The sequence below is a fragment of the Pipistrellus hanaki genome, assembly GCF_964339955.1.
Source record: "Pipistrellus hanaki genome assembly, chromosome: 21".
Classification (NCBI taxonomy): domain Eukaryota; kingdom Metazoa; phylum Chordata; class Mammalia; order Chiroptera; family Vespertilionidae; genus Pipistrellus; species Pipistrellus hanaki.
The window spans coordinates 7,954,817-7,975,982 of record NC_140523.1 but is presented as its reverse complement, the minus strand read 5'-3'; the positions used below and the strand labels follow the sequence as shown (position 1 = coordinate 7,975,982).

Sequence of the window (21,166 nt, the reverse complement as noted above, 5' to 3'; positions counted from 1 at the left end):
ACAGACCACGGTCCCCGTGGCCCCCTCCCCTCCGTCACTCACAGACCACGGTCCCCGTGGCCCCCTCCCCTCCGTCACTCACAGACCACGGTCCCCGTGGCCCCCTCCCCTCCGTCACTCACAGACCACGGTCCCCGTGGCCCCGCCCCTCCGTCACTCACAGACCACGGTCCCCGCGGCCCCTCCCCTCCGTCACTCACAGACCACGGTCCCCGCGGCCCCTCCCCTCCGTCACTCACAGACCGGGCCCCGTGGCTCCGCAGACCCCCGGGAACCGTCCCCGGGGCCCGTCCCGCCGTAAGAAGGCCATCCGGGCGTGTAGATCAGTGCGGCTTTATTTCTATGTGTTTCATACGCTAAGGAGAGCCTCCCCTTCGGGGTTAGGTGTGCTCTGAGTGACCTGCGTCCTATGTACAGCCGGGGCGTGTCTGACTGGAGTGTGAAATGGTTAACAGCGGCACCGACACGGTCCGCGCGGTTTACAAAAACGCCGGAGCCCGGGGCGCGGCGTCGGAGCAGACCTGGCGGCGCCGGCCCCGCGGCTCCGGGGAGGCGGCGGCGGGCGGGGGGCGGGCCGCGGGGGCCTCACTCCATGTCCTTCACCCGCTGGCAGATCTCCTCCGTGAAGTCCGAGCACTTGGCGTTGCCGCCCAGGTCCTTTGTCCGGCTCTGCGGGAGGGAGAGCAAAGGAAAACGACGATTGCACGGAGGCCCGAGACCCCATCTCACTCCTCGGCGTATAACGCACAGCGGCTTCTTGTTGGGAGGGGAAACGCCGAGCAGAAAAAGTACGGCTTGGCCAGGATCCCGTCCTCACCAAGGGGACCCTGGGGCCTGCGCCGGCTCCGCCGCCCGCCTCTGCTCCCCCCCCCCCACCGCCCCCCCGCGCTCAGCGCCTCAGAGTCCTGGGCTGCGTCCGTCCTCGGCTGCGGGCCCACCCCCTGCTCCTCCAGGGGAGCCCGCGGGGGACACGGGAGGGCACACAGGGGACACGCAGGGGACACACGGAGGGCACACAGGGGACATGAGAGAGCACGCGGAGGACACGGGAGGGCACACAGGGGACACGCAGAGGACACACAGGGGACACGCGGAGAGCACACGGAGGGCACGGGAGGGCACACGGGGGACACGCGGAGGAAACACGGGACACACAGAGGGCACACGGAGGACACGGGAGGGCACACGGGGGACACACGGGACACGCGGAGGGTATGCGGAGGACATGGGAGAGCACGCGGAGGACACGGGAGGGCACACATGGGACACGCAGAGGACACACAGGGGACACGCAGAGGGTACACGGAGGGCACGGGAGGGCACACGGGGAACACGCGGAGGAAACACAGGACACACAGAGGGCACGCGGGGGACACACAGGACATGTGGAGGGTATGTGGAGGACACATAGTGGACACATGGGACACGCGGAGGGCACGCGTGGGAACACGCAGAGGAAACACAGGGGACACGCGGGGGACACGCGGAGGGCACGCGTGGGAACACGCGGAGGAAACACAGGGGACACGCGGGGGACACGCAGAGGGCACGCGTGGGAACACGCGGAGGAAACACAGGGGACACGCGGGGGGCACGCGGAGGGCACGGTACCTTGCCTCCCTTGATGGTGGCGAAGCAGGCGGCCTCGATGCGCCCGGCGTGCTCGAACATGCCCATGTGGCGCAGCATCATCACGGCGCTGAGCAGCAGGGCCGTGGGGTTGGCCAGGTCCTTGCCCGCGATGTCGGGGGCTGTCCCGTGGACCTGGGGGGGCACAGTGAGGGCTCGGGGGCAGCCTCCTCAGCCTCAGACCCGGGCAGCGGCTGCTCCCCTCATCAGACAAAGGCCTGGAATGAGGCCGCACACACGTAAGGGCAAGAGCAACTGTGTTTTTTAACCGCAAAACTACAGACTGACCACCTCTATCAGCTTCTGCCGAGGGATTTTACCTCAGAAGGAGGGGTACCGGGACACAGAGCCGGGACGGTGACTATACCGAGCGGCTGTCCAGCCTCCGCAGAGCACCATTCACAGCGAGAACCCGGCTCACGGGGTTTACACCGCCCGCCCGGCCCTCACGCCGGCCCCCTCCGCTGTGGGCGCCCGCAGTCCTCACCGACTCGAAGATGGCCACGCCGTTGGCACCGATGTTGCCGCTCGGGGTCACACCCAGCCCGCCGATCAGCCCCGCACACAGGTCGCTGCGGCAGAGAGGGCGGCGGCGTCGGTTAGAAAACAAACATCTCCCCCAGCTCCTCGTCTCCAGCCCTCACACCTCCTCCCCCGAGGACCGGGCCGCAGAGACACGGCCCAGGACTAGTTAGGAGCCCGGAGCACAGGGCCCACGGAGACACGGCCCAGGACTAGTTAGGAGCCCGGAGCACAGGGCCCACGGAGACACGGCCCAGGACTAGTTAGGAGAGCCCGGAGCACGGGGCCCAGAGACACGGCCCAGGACTAGTTAGGAGAGCCCAGAGCACAGGGCCCACGGAGACACGGCCGGCCCAGGACTAGTTAGGAGAGCCCAGAGCACAGGGCCCACGGAGACACGGCCGGCCCAGGACTAGTTAGGAGAGCCCAGAGCACAGGGCCCACGGAGACACGGCCCAGGACTAGTTAGGAGAGCCCGGAGCACAGGGCCCCAGAGACACGGCCCAGGACTAGTTAGGAGAGCCCGGAGCACGGGGCCCAGAGACACGGCCCAGGACTAGTTAGGAGAGCCCGGAGCACGGGGCCCAGAGACACGGCCCAGGACTAGTTAGGAGAGCCCGGAGCACAGGGCCCCAGAGACACGGCCCAGGACTAGTTAGGAGAGCCCGGAGCACGGGGCCCAGAGACACGGCCCAGGACTAGTTAGGAGAGCCCGAAGCACAGGGCCCCAGAGACACGGCCCAGGACTAGTTAGGAGAGCCCGGAGCATAGGGCCCAGGAGACACGGCCCAGGACTAGTTAGGAGAGCCCGGAGCATAGGGCCCCAGAGACACGGCCGGCCCAGGACTAGTTAGGAGAGCCCAGAGCACAGGGCCCACGGAGACACGGCCGGCCCAGGACTAGTTAGGAGAGCCCAGAGCACAGGGCCCACGGAGACACGGCCCAGGACTAGTTAGGAGAGCCCGGAGCACAGGGCCCCAGAGACACGGCCGGCCCAGGACTAGTTAGGAGAGCCCAGAGCACAGGGCCCCAGAGACACGGCCGGCCCAGGACTAGTTAGGAGAGCCCGGAGCACAGGGCCCACGGAGACACGGCCCAGGACTAGTTAGGAGAGCCCGGAGCACGGGGCCCAGAGACACGGCCCAGGACTAGTTAGGAGAGCCCGGAGCACAGGGCCCCAGAGACACGGCCGGCCCAGGACTAGTTAGGAGAGCCCAGAGCACAGGGCCCACGGAGACACGGCCGGCCCAGGACTAGTTAGGAGAGCCCGGAGCACAGGGCCCACGGAGACACGGCCCAGGACTAGTTAGGAGAGCCCGGAGCACGGGGCCCAGAGACACGGCCCAGGACTAGTTAGGAGAGCCCGGAGCACGGGGCCCAGAGACACGGCCCAGGACTAGTTAGGAGAGCCCGGAGCACAGGGCCCCAGAGACACGGCCCAGGACTAGTTAGGAGAGCCCGGAGCACGGGGCCCAGAGACACGGCCCAGGACTAGTTAGGAGAGCCCGAAGCACAGGGCCCCAGAGACACGGCCCAGGACTAGTTAGGAGAGCCCGGAGCACAGGGCCCAGGAGACACGGCCCAGGACTAGTTAGGAGAGCCCGGAGCACAGGGCCCCAGAGACACGGCCCAGGACTAGTTAGGAGAGCCCGGAGCACAGGGCCCAGAGACACGGCCCAGGACTAGTTAGGAGAGCCCAGAGCACAGGGCCCACGGAGACATGGCCGGCCCAGGACTAGTTAGAAGAGCCCAGAGCACAGGGCCCACTGAGACACGGCCGGCCCAGGACTAGTTAGGAGAGCCCGGAGCACAGGGCCCACAGAGACACGGCCGGCCCAGGACTAGTTAGGAGAGCCCGGAGCACAGGGCCCGCGGAGACACGGCCCAGGACTAGTTAGGAGAGCCTGGAGCACAGGGCCCAGGAGACACGGCCCAGGACTAGTTAGGAGAGCCCGGAGCACAGGGCCCAGGAGACACGGCCCAGGACTAGTTAGGAGAGCCCAGAGCACAGGGCCCACGGAGACACGGCCGGCCCAGGACTAGTTAGGAGAGCCCGGAGCACAGGGCCCACGGAGACACGGCCCAGGACTAGTTAGGAGAGCCCGGAGCACGGGGCCCAGAGACACGGCCCAGGACTAGTTAGGAGAGCCCGGAGCACGGGGCCCAGAGACACGGCCCAGGACTAGTTAGGAGAGCCCGGAGCACAGGGCCCCAGAGACACGGCCCAGGACTAGTTAGGAGAGCCCGGAGCACGGGGCCCAGAGACACGGCCCAGGACTAGTTAGGAGAGCCCGAAGCACAGGGCCCCAGAGACACGGCCCAGGACTAGTTAGGAGAGCCCGGAGCACAGGGCCCAGGAGACACGGCCCAGGACTAGTTAGGAGAGCCCGGAGCACAGGGCCCCAGAGACACGGCCCAGGACTAGTTAGGAGAGCCCGGAGCACAGGGCCCAGAGACACGGCCCAGGACTAGTTAGGAGAGCCCAGAGCACAGGGCCCACGGAGACATGGCCGGCCCAGGACTAGTTAGAAGAGCCCAGAGCACAGGGCCCACTGAGACACGGCCGGCCCAGGACTAGTTAGGAGAGCCCGGAGCACAGGGCCCACAGAGACACGGCCGGCCCAGGACTAGTTAGGAGAGCCCGGAGCACAGGGCCCGCGGAGACACGGCCCAGGACTAGTTAGGAGAGCCTGGAGCACAGGGCCCAGGAGACACGGCCCAGGACTAGTTAGGAGAGCCCGGAGCACGGGGCCCAGAGACACGGCCCAGGACTAGTTAGGAGAGCCCGGAGCACGGGGCCCAGAGACACGGCCCAGGACTAGTTAGGAGAGCCCGGAGCACAGGGCCCCAGAGACACGGCCCAGGACTAGTTAGGAGAGCCCGGAGCACGGGGCCCAGAGACACGGCCCAGGACTAGTTAGGAGAGCCCGAAGCACAGGGCCCCAGAGACACGGCCCAGGACTAGTTAGGAGAGCCCGGAGCACAGGGCCCAGGAGACACGGCCCAGGACTAGTTAGGAGAGCCCGGAGCACAGGGCCCCAGAGACACGGCCCAGGACTAGTTAGGAGAGCCCGGAGCACAGGGCCCAGAGACACGGCCCAGGACTAGTTAGGAGAGCCCAGAGCACAGGGCCCACGGAGACATGGCCGGCCCAGGACTAGTTAGAAGAGCCCAGAGCACAGGGCCCACTGAGACACGGCCGGCCCAGGACTAGTTAGGAGAGCCCGGAGCACAGGGCCCACAGAGACACGGCCGGCCCAGGACTAGTTAGGAGAGCCCGGAGCACAGGGCCCGCGGAGACACGGCCCAGGACTAGTTAGGAGAGCCTGGAGCACAGGGCCCAGGAGACACGGCCCAGGACTAGTTAGGAGAGCCCGGAGCACAGGGCCCAGGAGACACGGCCCAGGACTAGTTAGGAGAGCCCAGAGCACAGGGCCCACGGAGACACGGCCGGCCCAGGACTAGTTAGGAGAGCCCGGAGCACAGGGCCCACGGAGACACGGCCCAGGACTAGTTAGGAGAGCCCGGAGCACGGGGCCCAGAGACACGGCCCAGGACTAGTTAGGAGAGCCCGGAGCACGGGGCCCAGAGACACGGCCCAGGACTAGTTAGGAGAGCCCGGAGCACAGGGCCCCAGAGACACGGCCCAGGACTAGTTAGGAGAGCCCGGAGCACGGGGCCCAGAGACACGGCCCAGGACTAGTTAGGAGAGCCCGAAGCACAGGGCCCCAGAGACACGGCCCAGGACTAGTTAGGAGAGCCCGGAGCACAGGGCCCAGGAGACACGGCCCCGGACTAGCTGGGGAGTCGGGAGGAGCCCGGAGCACAGCCGGCAGCAGGAGTGGCCGCTCACAGCGATGTCCCAGCAGGGCAGGGCGTGACGGGAGGGCAGGCTGTAGGCACCGGAGAAAGCGGGTCCTGGCTGCCTGGCACAGTCACACACGGGAAGGGACGGCCATGCCAACACCACAGCTGATGCGTGTGAGGAGGAGGGACTCAGAGCCACCGCGGGGCCATCACGTGTGTGAGCGTGCAGAGGGGGAGAGACAGGAAACGTGGCAAAAGGCGAACCCGTGTACCTCTGTGCACACGGGAACTCTGTACCTCGCTCCCTACCTCCCTGCTAGTCTGCAGTTATGTCCGAAGTCACCAAAAAACCTATAGAAACGACCACCCACCCACCCAGCGACACAGAAACCACGGAGCCAGCCCGCCCGCCCGCCAGCGACGCCCGTGGAGGCCGCCACGCAGGAGCAGTGGCCCGGCCACGCGGCCCACGCGTGAAGCCCGTGTGCGCGCGGACACCACCACCGGGGCGGTCACGCTCGATGCCCGGCTCCCAGCATGCACCGCTTCCTCCGGGCACCCTTACCTCAGGATGTCCCCGTACAAATTGGGCATCACAAGGACGTCAAACTGGGACGGGTCCTGCACCATCTGCAAGAAATGCGCCCGCCGTGTGCATTCCGCCGTCTAAGCTGCACGCACACGGACCCCCGCCCGCCCGCCACGGGGAGCTCGGGGCGGGGGCGTGTGCTTACGTTCAGGCACACCGTGTCCAGGTACATCTCGTTGAATTTGATGTCTTTGCAGTTCTCGGCCACCTCCCTGCACTTCTGCAGGAAAAGCCCGTCGGACATGCGCCTGCGTGGAAGCAAACGGAAGCCGCTGAAAGCAAACGCTCGCGGAAAGAGAAGCGTCCAATCAGAGAAGGGAAGTGAGTTCGGGCCCTGGCCAGTATGGCACAGTGGGTAGAGCATCGGCCTGCAAACTGAAGGGTCCCGGGTTCGAATCCGGTCAAGGGCCCGTGCCCATGTTCGCGATCCCCGGAGGAGGTGCGCAGGAGGCAGCCGATCCATGATGCTCGTCATGGATGTTTCTAGCTCTCTCTCCCTTCCTTTCTGAAATTAACAAAAATATTTAAAAATAATAATGACAATAAGGTAAATTTTTAAAAAAGAAAAGAAACAGAGGCCCAGAAGCCCAGATGGATCACGTCGGTGACAGGGAAATTACGTTTCAGGCAGTAGCAGCAAAACCTAAGAAATAGCCGAAACCAGTGTCACTCAGTGGATGGCGCATCGGCCTGCGGAAGGGTCCCAGGTTCGATCCCGGTCAAGGGCATGTACGTTGGTTGCAGGCACATCCCCAGTAGGGGGTGTGCAAGAGGCAGCTGGTCGATGTTTCTCTCATCGACGTTTCTAGCTCTCTATCTCTCTCCCTTCCTCTCTGTGAAAAATCAATAAAATATATTTTAAAAAGAAAGAAACGCTCTCGGGGCCCGGTTTGCTGGGGCCCCAGACGCCGGAGCCCCTCCTCAGCCTCCCAGGACCTGTGTTCCTGCCCCCGCAGCCTGGTCCATCCCCCCCCGGTGAGGCCTGTGAGAGAGAGACCCCCTGGAACAGGCGGTGTTAGGGACCTGGGACCCAGGACAGAGGGAGAGGGCAGAGGGCAGAGGGCAGGGGGAGAGGGCAGGGGGCAGAGGGAGACGGGAGAGGGCAGAGGGCAGAGGACAGAGGGCAGAGGGAGAGGGCAGGGGGCAGAGGGCAGAGGGCAGAGGACAGAGGGAGATGGCAGATGGCAGAGGGCAGGGGGCAGAGGGCAGAGGGCAGGGTGCAGAGGCAGAGGGCAGAGGGAGATGGCAGATGGCAGAGGGCAGAGGGCAGGGGGCAGGGGGTAGGGGGCAGAGGGCAGAGCGCAGGGGGCAGAGGGCAGGGGGCATGGGGCAGAGGGCAGGTGGCAGAGGGCAGGGGGCAGAGGGCGGAGGGCAGGGGGCAGAGGGCGGAGGGCAGGGGGCAGAGGGCGGAGGGCAGGGGCAGGGGGCAGAGGGCGGAGGGCGGAGGGCAGGGGGCAGGGGCAGAGGGCAGGGGGCGGAGGGCGGAGGGCAGAGGGCAGAGGGCAGGGGCAGGGGGCAGAGGGCAGGGGCAGAGGGCAGGGGGCGGAGGGCGGAGGGCAGAGGGCAGGGGGCAGAGGGCAGAGGGCAGGGGGCAGAGGGCAGAGGGCAGAGGGAGAAGGGCAGGGGGCAGAGGGCAGGGGCAGAGGGCAGGGGGCGGAGGGCGGAGGGGGGAGGGCAGAGGGCAGGGGGCAGAGGGCAGAGGGCGGCCGGCACGCACATGATGTTGGCCTTGTGCACGGCGGTGACGTTGCTGCGGTGGTTGTTGCGGGCGTACTCGAAGGCGAACTCCGCGATGCGCTGGCTCGCCTGCTCCGTGATGAGCTTGATGCTCTGCACGACGCCGTCCACGATCTGGAAGACAGAGGCCCGCCGTGCGGGAGGGGCGGCCACACCGGGCACCGCCACTGCCCGGTCAAGAGCAGCGCGAGCCGGAGCCGGTGCGGCTCAGTGGATAGAGCGTCGGTCTGAGGACTGGAAGGTCCCGGGTTCGATTCCAGTCAAGGGCATGTACACTGGTTGCGGACACATCCCCAGTAGGGAGTGTACAGGAGGCAGCTGATCGATGTTTCTCTCTCATCAATGTTTCAAACTCTCTATCCCTCTCTCTCTTCCTCTCTGTAAAAAATCAATAAAAAAATATTTAAAAAAAAAGAGCAGCGTGAGTGGCGGGCTTGCACAGTGCCCGCAACCGTGGGGTCCCGTGGACCCATTGCACGGATGGGGAAAACTGGGGCGGGTGCCGAGATGGACACCTGCCCATGAGCACGGCTGTGGAGTCCGGATTCAAAACTCAAACGGGGGGCGTGTCCCCAGGACTCAGACCCACGCCCACGCCCTCCAGAGGTCAAGGTCACGACCTCCGGCTGTTCTCCCCGGGAGCCTGCACCGCCAGACGGAGCAGGTGTGGGACACACACACACACACACACACACACACACACGTACCACGTGCTCGATGCCGCTGTACTCGCCCTCCGTGTTCTCGCGGATGGTGACGATGTTCACGTCGTTGTACGGCGTCTTGTAGCCTTCGATGGACACGCACGGCCGGACGTTGGCGTAGAGGTCGAAGGTCTTACGCAGCAGCAGGTTCATGGACGGGTGGCCGGCGGCGATCGGGGTCTTTAATGGGCCTACAGGGAAGAACCGCCACATGATAACCGGATCCCCCCCTTAATTTTATATATATATTTTATTTTGTTTTGTTTTTTCTTCAGAGAGGAAGGGTGAGGGAAAGTTAGAAACATCGATCAGCTGCCTCTTGCACACCCCCCACTGGGGATGTGCCCACAACCAAGGTCCATGCCCGTGACCAGAATCAAACCCGGGACCCTTCAGTCCTCAGGCCTATGCTCTATCCATTGAGCCACACTGGTCAGGGCTCCCCCTCTCCTTTATAAACACAAGTGCCTCATATTTTACTTGAAATCCCAGTTTGGCCTGGCCAGTGGTTGAGCATCAACCTAGGAACCAGGAGGTCAGGGTTCGATTCCCAATCGGGCACAGGCCCAGGTTGTGGGCTCCATCCCCAGTGGGGGGCGTGCAGGAGGCAGCCCATCCATGATTCTCTCCTCATTGATGTTTCTCTCTCTCTCTCTCTCTCTCTCCCTTCCTCTCTGAAATCAATAAAAATGTATTTTAAGCCAAAACCGGTGTGGCTCAGTGGATAGAGCGTCGGCCTGCAGCCTGAAGGGTCCCGGATTCGATTCCGGTCAAGGGCATGGACCTTGGTTGCGGGCACATCCCTGGTAGGGGGTGTGCAGGAGGCAGCTGGTTGATGTTTCTCTCTCATTGATGTTTCTCTCTCTCACTCTCTCTATTCCTCTCTGAAACCAAAAAAAATATATATATATATTTTAATTTAATAAGTAGGCAAAAGATAAATCTCAGTCAAGATAAACGTACTTCCACTGGAGACCAGCCAGTAAATATTTCCACTGGGGAAGACTATGTTCCATACCGAGGGCGCTGCTGCCGCGGGGACAGCGCTCTCTCTCTCTCACGCGCGCTCTCTCTCTCTCTCTCTCTCTCTCTCTCTCTCTCTCTCGCTCCGATGCCTGACTCCCTGCGGGACCCGCCCCCGCCCCCCCCCCGCCCGCGCGCGCCTACCTTTGAGGCCCATCTTGTTCTTGTCCATGGACTCCTTGGCCTCCGGGGGGATCATCCACTTCCCGCCGGGCCCCTGGATGGCGGTGACGCTCCGCTCCTCCCACTGGATGGGCGCCTGCGAGCCACACCGCCGAGCGGCAGCGGGAGAGACCGAGCGTGAGCGCCCGCCCCTCCGGCTCCCACCACACCGCGCCCCCGACACCACGGGGGCCCAGGGAGGGCCGGCAAGCGGGAAGCCACGTCATGCCCGGCCGGCGTGGCTCAGGGGCTGAGCGTCCACCTATGAACCAGGAGGTCAGGGTTCGATTCCCGGTCAGGGCGCAGGCCCGGGTGGCGGGCTCCATCCCCAGCAGGGGGCGTGCAGGAGGCAGCTGATCCAGGATTCTCTCATGGGTGTTTCCATCTCTCTGCCTCTCTGAAATTAGTACAAATATGTTACTTTATCTTATTATTATTTTTAAATATATATACACACACACACACACACACACACACACATATATATATATATATATATATATATATATATATTATTGATTTTTTTTTTTACAGAGAGGAAGGGAGAGGGGCAGAGAGAAACATCGATGAGAGAGAAACACCGATCAGCTGCCTCCTGCACACCTCCCACCGGGGATGTGCCCGCAACCAAGGCACATGCCCTCGACCAGAATCAAACCAGGGACCTTCCAGTCCACAGGCCGACGCTCTATCCACTGAGCAACACTGGTTTCAGCAGTACAAATCTATCTTCTTTTTTTTTTTTTTTTTAAATATATTTGTTTTTTTCAGAGAGGAAAGGAGAGAGAGAGAGCTAGAAACATTGAAGACAGAAACATTGACCAGCTGCTTCTTGCACACCTCCTACTGGGGATGTGCCCGCAACCAATGTACATGCCCCTGTCCGGAATCGGACCCGGGACCTTCCAGTCCGCAGGCCAAGGCGCTATCCACTGAGCCACACCGGCTTCAGCAGTACAAATCTATCTTTAAAAAGAGAAAGGAGAGGCGTTGCTCTCCGGCTCGCCCACGGGACTCCCCGCGTCACGGCCTGCCCGGCGGCACCCCAGCTGCCACCTGCCCACTCGGGTTTCTCACAGCTCCGCGCGGCTATACTTAGCCCGCCGTCGGGAGTGGGCAGCGCGGCTCCCGGACAGCGGCCACGGGGGTGAGCCGGGAACTCTGTGCAAGACACAGGCCAGCCCCGAGCCCCCAGGACAGACCCCACGCGTGCGGGACAGACAGAGGCGGCTCGTCTGCAGAGACAGGTGGCTGGGCGGCCGCGTGGGCCAGGGAGCCGGGCCGGGGGAGGAGAACGGGGGGAAGAAGGAGGATGAGGGGAGGGGGGAGTGCCTGCTAATGAGCATGGGTTTCTCTTCGGGTGACGGAAATGTTCTAAAATTAGATGGTGTGAGGATTGCACAACCGGGCCTGTACTGAACCCCCCTCAAGCGGACGCTGCGAAGGGGTGGGTTGTAGGGTGCGGGCGGTCTCTCTGTTTAGGAAAAACGTAAGATGCGTGACGTGGCCGAAGGAGGTGACAGGCAGTCTCATCATCATCCTCACTGCCCTCGCATCCCTCCGTGTGCAGGGTGGCGAGGCAGGAGCTCGGAGGGAGGCGTGCGGTGCGCAGGGACCTGCACCCAGACGTCATCCCACACGGCCCGGCACCTGGCAGCCATCAACAGCGGCCGCGGAGCAGCGTGTCAGACAAAGTCCAAGTTTCCTGCGTCCCACAGCAAAAGGGCTTAACATCCACCTGCCCTGAATGGTGTGGCTCAGTGGATAGAGCATCAGCCTGGTGATTGAAGGGACCCGGGTTCGATTCCGGTCAAGGGCATGGACCTTGGTTGAGGGCACATCCCCAGTGGGGGGTGTGCAAGAGGCAGCTGGTCGATGTTTCTCTCTCATCGACATTTCTAGCTCTCTATCCCTCTCCCTTCCTCTCTGTAAAAAATCAATAAAATATATTTTTAAAAAATAAATTTATATATATCAAGTGTATTCTCGTGGGCAGGAAGCGGCACACAGTAGGACTGCGAGACCTCACGCCCAGGCAGGGGTCAGAGACCCCCAAACCCTTTCCACAGAACCGAAGCCACGGCGGCAGCTTCAAGCACAGCAGCGAACACCGACGTTCACGTTCAAGATCCACGACAGACCACCCCCACATCCTACGGATGCCAACCGTTCGTCCCGAGAGGTCACAGACCCCGTCCCACGGGCCCGGAGACGTGTCTGCACACGAGAGGGATCTCTAGAGTCCACCTACCTTGGCGGCGTCAAAGATCTTCATGACGGAGTTGGAGATTTCCGGGCCGATGCCATCGCCTGGGATCAGAGTGACTGTCTGAACCTGGACGGGAGAAACCATCGAAGAAAGAAACCATCACGGAAGCCGGTAAGAAGACCCAGAGGCCGTTAAGAAAACAGACCCTCGTCCTAACTGGTGTGGCTCAGTGGGTAGAGCGTCAGCCTGCGGACTGAAAGGTCCTGGGTGCGATTCCGGTCAAGGACATGGACCTTGGTCGCAGGCACATCCCCAGTGGGGGGTGTGCAGGAGGCAGCTGATGGATGTTTCTTTCTCATCGACTCATCGACGTTTCTAACTCTCTATCCCTTTCCCTTCCTCTCTGTAAAAAATCAAAATATATTTAAAAATTAAAATAAAATAAAATAAAATAGAGGGGGGGGAAGAAAGAAAGCAGACCCTCCTTTCTGGGCCATCAAAGGCAAGATGCCAGAGACCCTGCTATTCCCTGTCCCGGAGCTGAGAGGCTGAGCAAGGAACTCAACGGATGCTCTTTAGTTGCCACAAAATAAATTAAAACGACTCAGGAGCCCTAGCTGGGGTGGCCCAGTGGATAGAGCGCCTGCCTGTGGAATGAAGGGTCCCCAGTTCGATTCCCCGTCAGGGCACATGCCCGGGGTTGCAGGCTCCATCCCCAGTGTGGGACGTGCAGGAGGCAGCCGATCCATGATTCTCTCTCATCATGGATGTTTCTCTCTCTCTCTCTCTCTCCCCCTCATTTCCTCTCTGAAATTAATAAAAATATATTTTTTAAAAAACAAAGAAACAAAAATTACTCAATGGAAGCCACAAAGGGGCCGATGAGCTGAAGTCAGGGAAAGCAGAGCGGGCGACACCTATCACCAGTGTCCTGAGCTTCGCGAGCAGGCGAGGTCCGCTCTACACCCGGGTCCGGGAGAGGGCGGGCTCCCACGGAAACCTGTCCGTCTGGGCGCCTTCCCGGGCCCTGCCTGTCACTGAGGCTCCACTTCCCCGAGTTCCTTTCAGAATCTGGCTCCTGCTGAAACCGGTGTGGCTCAGTGGATAGAGCGTCGGCCTGCAGACTGAAAGGTCCCGGGTTTGATTCTGGTCAGGGACATGTACATTGGTTGCGGGCACATCCCCAGTAGGGGGCGTGCAGGAGGCAGCTGATCGATGATTCTCATTGATTTTTCTAACTCTCTATCCCTCTCCCTTCCTCTCTGTAAAAAAATCAATAAAATATATTTAAAATAAATAAATGATAAAAATAAAAATAGCCGAAACCGGTTTGGCTCAATGGATAGAGCGTCGGCTTGGGGACTGAAGGGACCCGGGTTCGATTCCAGTCAAGGGCATGTACCTCCGGAGCAGTGCTTCTCAGCCTTCCTAATGCCTCGGCCCTTTAACACAGCTCCTCACGTGGTGATGACCCTCCACAGCTACAAAATTATTTCCGTTGCTACTTCATAACTGTCATTTTGCTGTGAATGAATCGCAACGTAAATATCTGTTTTCTGATGATCTCAGGTGACCCTGCTAGCGGCTCTCAACCTGTGGGTCGCGACAACAGGAGGAGCTGTATCAAAGGGTCGCGGCAGCCGAAATCGGTGTGGCTCAGTGGATAGAGCGTCGGCCTGCGGACTGAAAGGTCCCGGGTTCGATTCCGGTCAAGGGCGTGTACCTTGGTTACAGACACATTCCCAGTAGGAGGTGTGCAGGAGGCACCTGATGGATATTTCTCTCTCATCGATGTTTCTGACATCTGTCCCTCTCCCTTCCTCTCTGTGAAAAATCAATAGAATATATATTTTTTTAAAAAGGGATCGTGGCATTAGACAGGTTGATAACCACTGCTTTAGAGGGACACGTGTGTTTGTAAAGTAGCATCCTGGATTTATTGCAAAGGCCGCAAACAGAAGGAAGCCAGCATTTCAAACACAGAAACAAAACGATGTCAGGGAAAAATGATGAGGGGGTTTAAATCCATTCAGAGAACGGGCTGGCCCTCTCTCTGCATCTAGAAAACAGTCCATCGTCTCTCGGGGACCCTCCCCGCTCCGGAGGTTTGGTCCAGACAAGCTCCCTGGCCTTCCCCAGTTCCCATCACCTGTTGCTACTTAAAAAAATAAATTTTAAAAAAATCCCTGATTCACGTTTCCCTGGTCTTTTGCCTCCCGGGGACACTCCCTGAGCAGGGGGGCTGGTTCCACTTCTCTGCACAAACTGCAGAAAGCTTCTAAAAGATTCCTGTCTAAGCCCTGGCCGGTGTGGCTCAGTGGATAGAGCGTCGGCCTGAGGACTCAAGGATCCTAGGTTCGATTCTGGTCGGTCAAGGGCATGTACCTTGGTTGCGGGCACATGCCCAGTGGGGGATGTGCAGGAGGCAGCTGATGGATGTTTCTCTCTCATCGATGTTTCTAGCTCTCTATCCTCTCCCTTCCTCTCTGTAAAAAAAAAAACAATAAAATATATTTTTTTAAATAAATAAATAAGATTCATTTCTAGACCTGGCCCGGTTGGCTCAGTGGATGGATCGTCGGCCAACAGACGGAAGGGTCCCGGGTTCAATTCCAGTCAAAGGCACACGCCTGGGTGGCAGGCTCAATCCCTAGTGCAGGGCATGCAGGAGGCAATCAATCAATGATTCTCTCTCATCATTGATGTTTCTCTCTCTCTCTCTCCCTCTCCCTTCCTCTCTCAAATCAATAAAAGTATTTTTTTAAAAGAGTTGTTTCTCTTCATTTCTTTCAGATACAGCCCCCGCCCCCTCAGGCTAATGTTTTGTTTTTTTAATTGGGGAGCCTGGAAATTAAGTAACAGAAAATTAAGCTCTTAATTAAGAGCGCAACAACCATCTACTTAGCTCCCAGAAGCGCGTCTGAAATGCTCGCCTCGCCGCCCGCGTCTTCGCGTGAGCAGAGCCCGGGACCCCTGGCTGCCGCTTCCTGTTCTCCCAGCACCTCGGATCCGTGTCCTCCGGCCACCGAAAACAAAACCTGCTTCACGCCACAGCTCAGAAGGCAAACCGGGCCCTGGCCGGTGTGGCTCAACGGATAGGGCATCCGCCTGCGAACCGAAAGGTCCCAGGTTCCATTCCGGCCCAGGGCACAGGCCTGGGTTGTGGGCTCGATCCCCAGTAGGGGCCGAGCAGGAGGCAGCCGACCCATGATTCTCTCTCATCATGGATGTTTCTCTCTCTCTCTCTCCCTTTCTCTCTGAAATCAATAAAATCTTTCTTTAAAAAAAAAAAAAGTAAATCGGTGGGAAATGTACTGTGGTCTTACAGATGCCTCACGGACCCGGATGTGATGTGGGAGCAGAGAAATCAGGAAACCAACCAGATTCTGCAGGAAGGGCTGTCAGCAGCGTTTAGGCTAAGGTGACCAGACGTCCCGCTTTTGGCGGGACAGTCCCGATTTCTAACAATTTGTCCCGTGGCGGTTTAAGAAGGTCCCGATTTGCCGAAACCGGTGTGGCTCAGTGGATAGAGCGTCGGCCTGCGGACTGAAAGGTCCCGGGTTTGACTCCGGTCAAGGGCATGGACCTGGGTTGCGGGCACATCCCCAGTAGGGGGTGTGCAGGAGGCAGCTGGTCGATGTTTCTCTCTCATCGGTGTTTCTAACTCTCTATTCCTCTTCCTTCCTCTCTGTAAAAAATCAATAAAATGTATTTTTTTTTTAAATCAATAAAACATATTTAATAAATAAGTCCCGATTTTCCAAAAATGGGGACTTTTTTAAAACGCTGCGGGACACGGGGCAAATTGTTAGAAATCGGGACTGTCCCGCCAAAAACGGGACATCTGGTCACCTTAGTCTAGGGAAGGGGTGTCGAACTCAATCAGAGAAGGGGCCAAAATCTAAAATCCAGCCTAAATCGCGGGCCGAATGGTTTACTGAACAGTCATAAACTGACAATGTCATAAACTGACAGCGGAGTGCAGTGATGACAGCGCGGTGCGGGCCACATTGCAAGGCCTTGTGGGCTGGATCTGGCCCGCGGGCCTTGTGTTTGACACATGTGGTCTAGGTACAGGGGTCTTCAAACTACGGCCCGCGGGCCACATGCGGCCCGCAGTGGAGTCTGATCCTGCCCGCCAGGTTTTTTGGGCAGTGAGCGCAGCCGAGGTGTTACAGTAGGAATTAGTAGTTCATATAGTCCGGCCCTCCAGCTCTCTGAGGGACCGTGATCTGGCCCCCACTTTAAAAAGTTTGAGGACCCCTGGGAGGCCATGACCCACAGGCTCAGCGTGCTCTGAAAATGCGGCGTGCACCTTTAAGAACGCAGGACTGGCGCCGGGGTCGGGGAAAAGCAGCAGATTTCCTGAGAAACAGAGGATCCGCCAGCGTGATCCCCCATCCAGGGCGGGGAAGGGACAGACAGACAGACAGACAGACGCCCGAGGCGTCCGTTACCCGCCTGGGAAGCTCCCAACAGAAAAAAGCAAAGCAGCTTTGAAGCTTCTCAACAACGTGTTCTCTGCCTGTACGAGGTTTGGGAGAAACCAACCACCACCTGTCTTACAACACCAGGTTGTGAAATAAAGCAACGGGCTCGAGGGAGCAGAAACCCATCTATTTTTAACAAGGCTCCTCGGCTGTAACATAATTCTCTTAAATGTGACCTGACAGGTTTCTGCGTGGGAGCCAATAATGTTAAGGATGGCCCGGTGGACCCTCGTTTTACAGAAATGGAGGTAAAGGGCTGTTGGATGTGTTAGAGCATCTTTCTTGAGAAACTTCTAAAAGAAAAAAAAAAAGATAATTATACTCACGCCACCAGCAAAACCTCGCGTCACCTGTTTTGGGTTGTGGAATGCCCCCAGCAGCCGAGAGACCTATATTAACATCAACAAAGAAATGTCACGCACAGAATTAGACGCCGGGTGTGAAGAAGCAAAGGTGGCCCTGGCCAGTGTCGCTCAGTGGGTAGAGCGTCGGAAGGGTCCCGGGTTCGATTCCGGTCAAGGACACGTCCCTTGGCTGCAGGCTCTCAGCCCTGGTCAGGGGCGTGTGCAGGAGGCAGCTCATCGGTGTTTCTCTCTGTCTCTCCCTCTCCTTCCACTCTCTCTACAAATCAATGGGGAGAAAATATCCTCATGTGAGGATTAAAAAAAAAAAAAAAAGGCCGGGAACTTCCGAGCAGTATCTTTTCACGTATCCGTTATGTGTGGCCAGCCCCTCAGATCTGGAAACCTACACATTGGGATTACCTCTGGCTCTCTGAGAACTTAAAGCTCTCTACAGTGCAAAGCCAATTTCATGGATGTAAACTTGTCGAGATGTCGAGGATAGAAGGAAACTACGTTTTCAGGTCAAACATTTGGTGCCCGGCCGGTGTGGCTCAGTGGATAGAGCGTCAGCCTGTGGCCTCAAGGGTCCCAGGTTCGATTCCTGTCAAGGGCACGTACCTTGGTGGCAGGCACATCCCCAGTGGGGGGGTGTGCAGGAGGCAGCTGATGGATGTTTCACTCTCATCCATGTTTCTAACTCTCTTTCTCTTCCTCTCTTTAAAAAAAAAAAAAAAAAAATCAATAAAAAATATTTTTTAAAAAACACATTTGGGTCTTCCCCCAAATGATTGTCTCCAAGGTACCTTCTGCTCCAATCCCCAAAGGGGAAAAGCTGGCCCCACAGAGGTCAAATGACGGTCAGAGGTCACCGGGGCAGGGAGTCCGGGTCAGAGGGGAGCCCTGTCTTCTGATTCCCCAACCCAACACACGCTCAGCGTCCACGCGTGCAAGAGCGGCGTGTCCTCCTGCAGACCCACGCCACAGGCTGCACACGCCCGCCAGCACTTGAATGACGTGTGCCGTGCTCCCTCGGTGATCCCTCGTCTGCAGGCCTCGGACCCCGCCTGCCACAGCCCAGCCGGGTATTAAGTGTAAGCTCCGCGCTTAAGGGCTAGACTTCTGCTTAGTGACACGTGTGACATGACAGCTACAGTCAGTCACACACACACACACACACACACACACACACACAATCATGCGCAGAACCCGGTTCCAGGGTAACACCGTGACAGATGCTCGGGAACCGTGGTTTTGGTGGCGGCAGCAAAAGAAACCTGTGGGTACCCATGCCCCAGGCACCCCACGATCTTTTTTTTTTTTTTAAATATATTTTTAATTGATTTTTTTACAGCGAGGGGAGAGGGAGAGTTAGAAACATCGATCAGCTGCCTCCTGCACACCCCCTACTCGAAATGTGCCCGCCACCAAGGTCCATGCCCTTGACAGGAATCGAACCCGGGACCCTTCAGTCCAAAGGCCGTCGCTCTATCCGCTGAGCCACGATCTTTTATCGACGCCTCAATCGGCTCTGCGATGGCTCAGAGACATTCAGTCATGGGTTCGGGGTCACACATGGGGTCACGTGCCGGGATTTAACCCTAAGCCTCCTACATTCCAAATGTCGAGCTTTTTTTTTTTTTTTCCACCAAGAAATAAAAATTTTTTTTTAAAAAAAGGACATGGGCACATCACTTTACACTCACCACCAAGGAGGAAGAGTATCAAATTCTACAGGGGGAATAAATGAAGTTGGCCCTGGCCGGTGTGGCTCAGTAGATAGAGCTCAGCCTGCGGACTCAAGGGTCCCGGGTTCGATTCTGGTCTAGGGCATGTACCTTGGTTGTGGGTACATCCCCAGTAGGGGGGTGCAGGAGGCAGCTGATGGCTGTTTCTCTCTCATCGATGTTTCTAGCTCTCTCTCCCTCTCCTTTCCTCTCTGTAAAAAATAAAATAAAAAATCAGCCCTATCTGGTTTGGCTCAATGGATAGAGCATCGACCTGGGGACGGAAGGGTCCTGGGTTCGATTCCAGTCAAGGGCACAGGCCTAGGCTGTGGGCTCAATCCTCAGGAAGGGGCATGCAGGAGGCAGCCTATTAATGATTCTCTCTCATCATCGATGTTTCTATCTTTCTCCCTCTCCCTTCCTCTCTGAAATCAATAAAATACATTTTTTTAATCAATAAAATATATTTTTATTTTAAAAAAAAAAAAGGAAAAAAATGGCGTTTTTCAGGTCAGATTTCTAGGGGACTGCTGGTGCCCAGCCCCAAGAGACCCGAGAAGGGCCTGTCCTTCCTGGCGCCTGGAACCCGTGGGGTGACCTTGGCCCAGAGCAGACAGAACGGGACTGAGACCTGGGAACACCCGGGGAGCCTGGGATCCTCTCGCCTCGGGACACCGACTTCCCGCGTGACCTTGAGGGTGACCTCTAACGGCGAGCGCCGCCGGGAGCCCAGCCCAGCGCAGGCATCCCAGCTGTCAGCAGCGCCCACGCTCCAGGTCCCGGTTCTCCCCCCAAAAAAAGGTGGGGACCTGCTGGATTCTCCCTCTCCGAGGGTCCAGGGGGCGACTCCCCAGGGTGCAGGGCGCCCTTCGGAGGGGACGCGGGCGCGGGGGCAGCCCCGGGAGAGCCGGGCTGGGGGGGCGCGGAGACGCGGCGGGAAGCGGCCCCGGGGTTCCCCCGCGGGACCGCGCCTGCCCGGCGCCCCCGGCCCGCGAGGTGACCCGGCCTCGCCCCCTCCCCGGGGGGCCCGGCCGCCACAGCCCGCGCGGAGCCGGTCCAGCCTCGGCCCGTCCGGTTCGACGCGGGACCTGGGCTCGGCCTGGGGGGCCCGGCGGGGCAGGGCCGCGCCCCTCCCGCCCTCCCTCGCCTGGTCATCCCCACACACCCCCGCCTCCGGCGCGGCCATCCCGGGCGCGGGCTGCCCACCCGCCGCGCGCGCCGCGGAGCCGCCGCTGCCTCGGGCCCGCCGCCCCGCGCTCACCTTGGACATCCACGCGGGCCCCGCCATCGCGTCTCTCCTCTCACCGCGGCGACAGCACGGCCGCCGGCGCGAGTGCGCAGTCGCCCAGCTCGCGCCGGGCCCCGCCCCCTGGAGGCCCCGCCCCGCCGGAGCCCGCCCTAGAGGATGCTCCGCGCCTCCTCTTGGCCAATCGCCAGGCTCGTCTCACGCTGACGTACAACCGCAGCGACCCGGAAGCTGCGCAGTTTAGTTCGGGGCGCCCCCAGGCCGGCTGCCCCGACTCCTCCTTCATTCATTGACTCACCATGGAGGTAGGGTTGTGGCGCTGCGCCTTCCGCATGCTGATCGCTCCTTATACTTATTTACTTTCATTTTCGTAACCTTTTTTTTTTAATCACCCGAAGATATTTTTCCATTCATTTTTATTTTTTAAAATATATTTTTATTGATTTCAGAGAGGAAGGGAGAGGGAGAGAGAAACATCCATGATGAGAGAATCATGGACCGGCTGCCTTCCGCTCGACCCTTACTGGGGATTGAACCAGCAATCTAGGCATGTGCCCTTGATCAGAATTGAACCTGGGATCCTTCAGTCCCCAAGCGGACGCTCTATCCACTGAGCAAACTGGGTAGGGCTTCCATTGATTTTTAGAGAGAGTGGAAGAGAGAAGGAGAGACAGAGAGAAGCATCAGTGTGAGAGAAACATGGATGGGTTGCCTCCTGCACACCCCCTCCTGGGGATCAAGCCTGCAAACAAGGTAGGGGTCTTTGACCAGAATCAAACCTGGGACCCTTGCACTGAACCAAACACTAGGGCCACTATTTTATTTTTTAAATATGTTTTTATTTCAGAGAGAAAGGGAGAGCGAGATAGAAACATCCATGATGAGAGGGAATCATTGATCAGCTGCCTCCTGCACACATCCCCACGGGGATCAAACCCACAACCTTCCTGGGCATGTGCCCTTGACCAGAATCGAACCCG

The 21,166-nt window shown here is 59.3% G+C and overlaps 1 protein-coding gene across 1 annotated transcript; it reads right to left on the bottom strand.

Moving 5' to 3' along the window:
• Positions 1-310: 310 nt before the first annotated feature.
• On the bottom strand, positions 311-20,248 carry IDH3A (isocitrate dehydrogenase (NAD(+)) 3 catalytic subunit alpha). The gene is made up of 11 exons (XM_084869320.1): positions 20,202-20,248; positions 17,199-17,261; positions 12,425-12,508; positions 10,156-10,270; positions 8,992-9,179; positions 8,265-8,398; positions 6,693-6,795; positions 6,524-6,588; positions 2,117-2,201; positions 1,612-1,764; positions 311-669 (listed from the first exon to the last, which is right to left on the bottom strand). Exons 1-11 carry the CDS (start codon positions 20,226-20,228, stop codon positions 586-588), a joined length of 1,101 nt encoding a protein of 366 aa, XP_084725446.1. The 5' UTR covers positions 20,229-20,248; the 3' UTR covers positions 311-585.
• Between the last annotated feature and the right edge of the window lie 918 nt (positions 20,249-21,166).